This window comes from Solanum pennellii, chromosome 11, assembly GCF_001406875.1.
Source record: "Solanum pennellii chromosome 11, SPENNV200".
Classification (NCBI taxonomy): domain Eukaryota; kingdom Viridiplantae; phylum Streptophyta; class Magnoliopsida; order Solanales; family Solanaceae; genus Solanum; species Solanum pennellii.
Window position 1 is genome coordinate 3,375,825 of NC_028647.1, and position 320 is coordinate 3,376,144.

General features: G+C 32.8%; 1 protein-coding gene across 1 annotated transcript in view; it reads left to right on the forward strand.

The window, feature by feature from the left end:
• Positions 1-320, forward strand: part of LOC107003434 (peroxidase 17) — a 5,990-nt gene continuing 5,670 nt past the window's right edge. The window contains exon 1 of the mRNA XM_015201763.2: positions 1-269. Within this exon, the coding sequence (XP_015057249.1) occupies positions 63-269 (207 nt within the window). The 5' untranslated portion in view covers positions 1-62. The remainder of the gene's footprint in view (positions 270-320) is intronic.

The window sequence follows — 320 nt, forward strand, 5'->3', positions numbered from 1 at the left end:
AAAAACAAAAAAAAAACACTAGTTTTTTCTAGAGAACAAAAAAAAAAAAACAAGAATCAAGAATGGGTTATACCCTTTTGTTCTTCTTCATTCTTCTCCAAAGTTTGAATCTTTTTGCTATTTCTACAACATTAAAACCCTATTTTTACTCCAAAACTTGCCCAAAAGCTGAATTTATAGTCAAAGAAGTTATGAAAAAAGCTATGAAAAGAGAAACAAGAAGCATAGCTTCTGTCATGAGATTGCAATTTCATGATTGTTTTGTTAATGTAAGAATCTCAAGAACCCCATTTACCCCCCACCCCCCACCCTCACCCCAC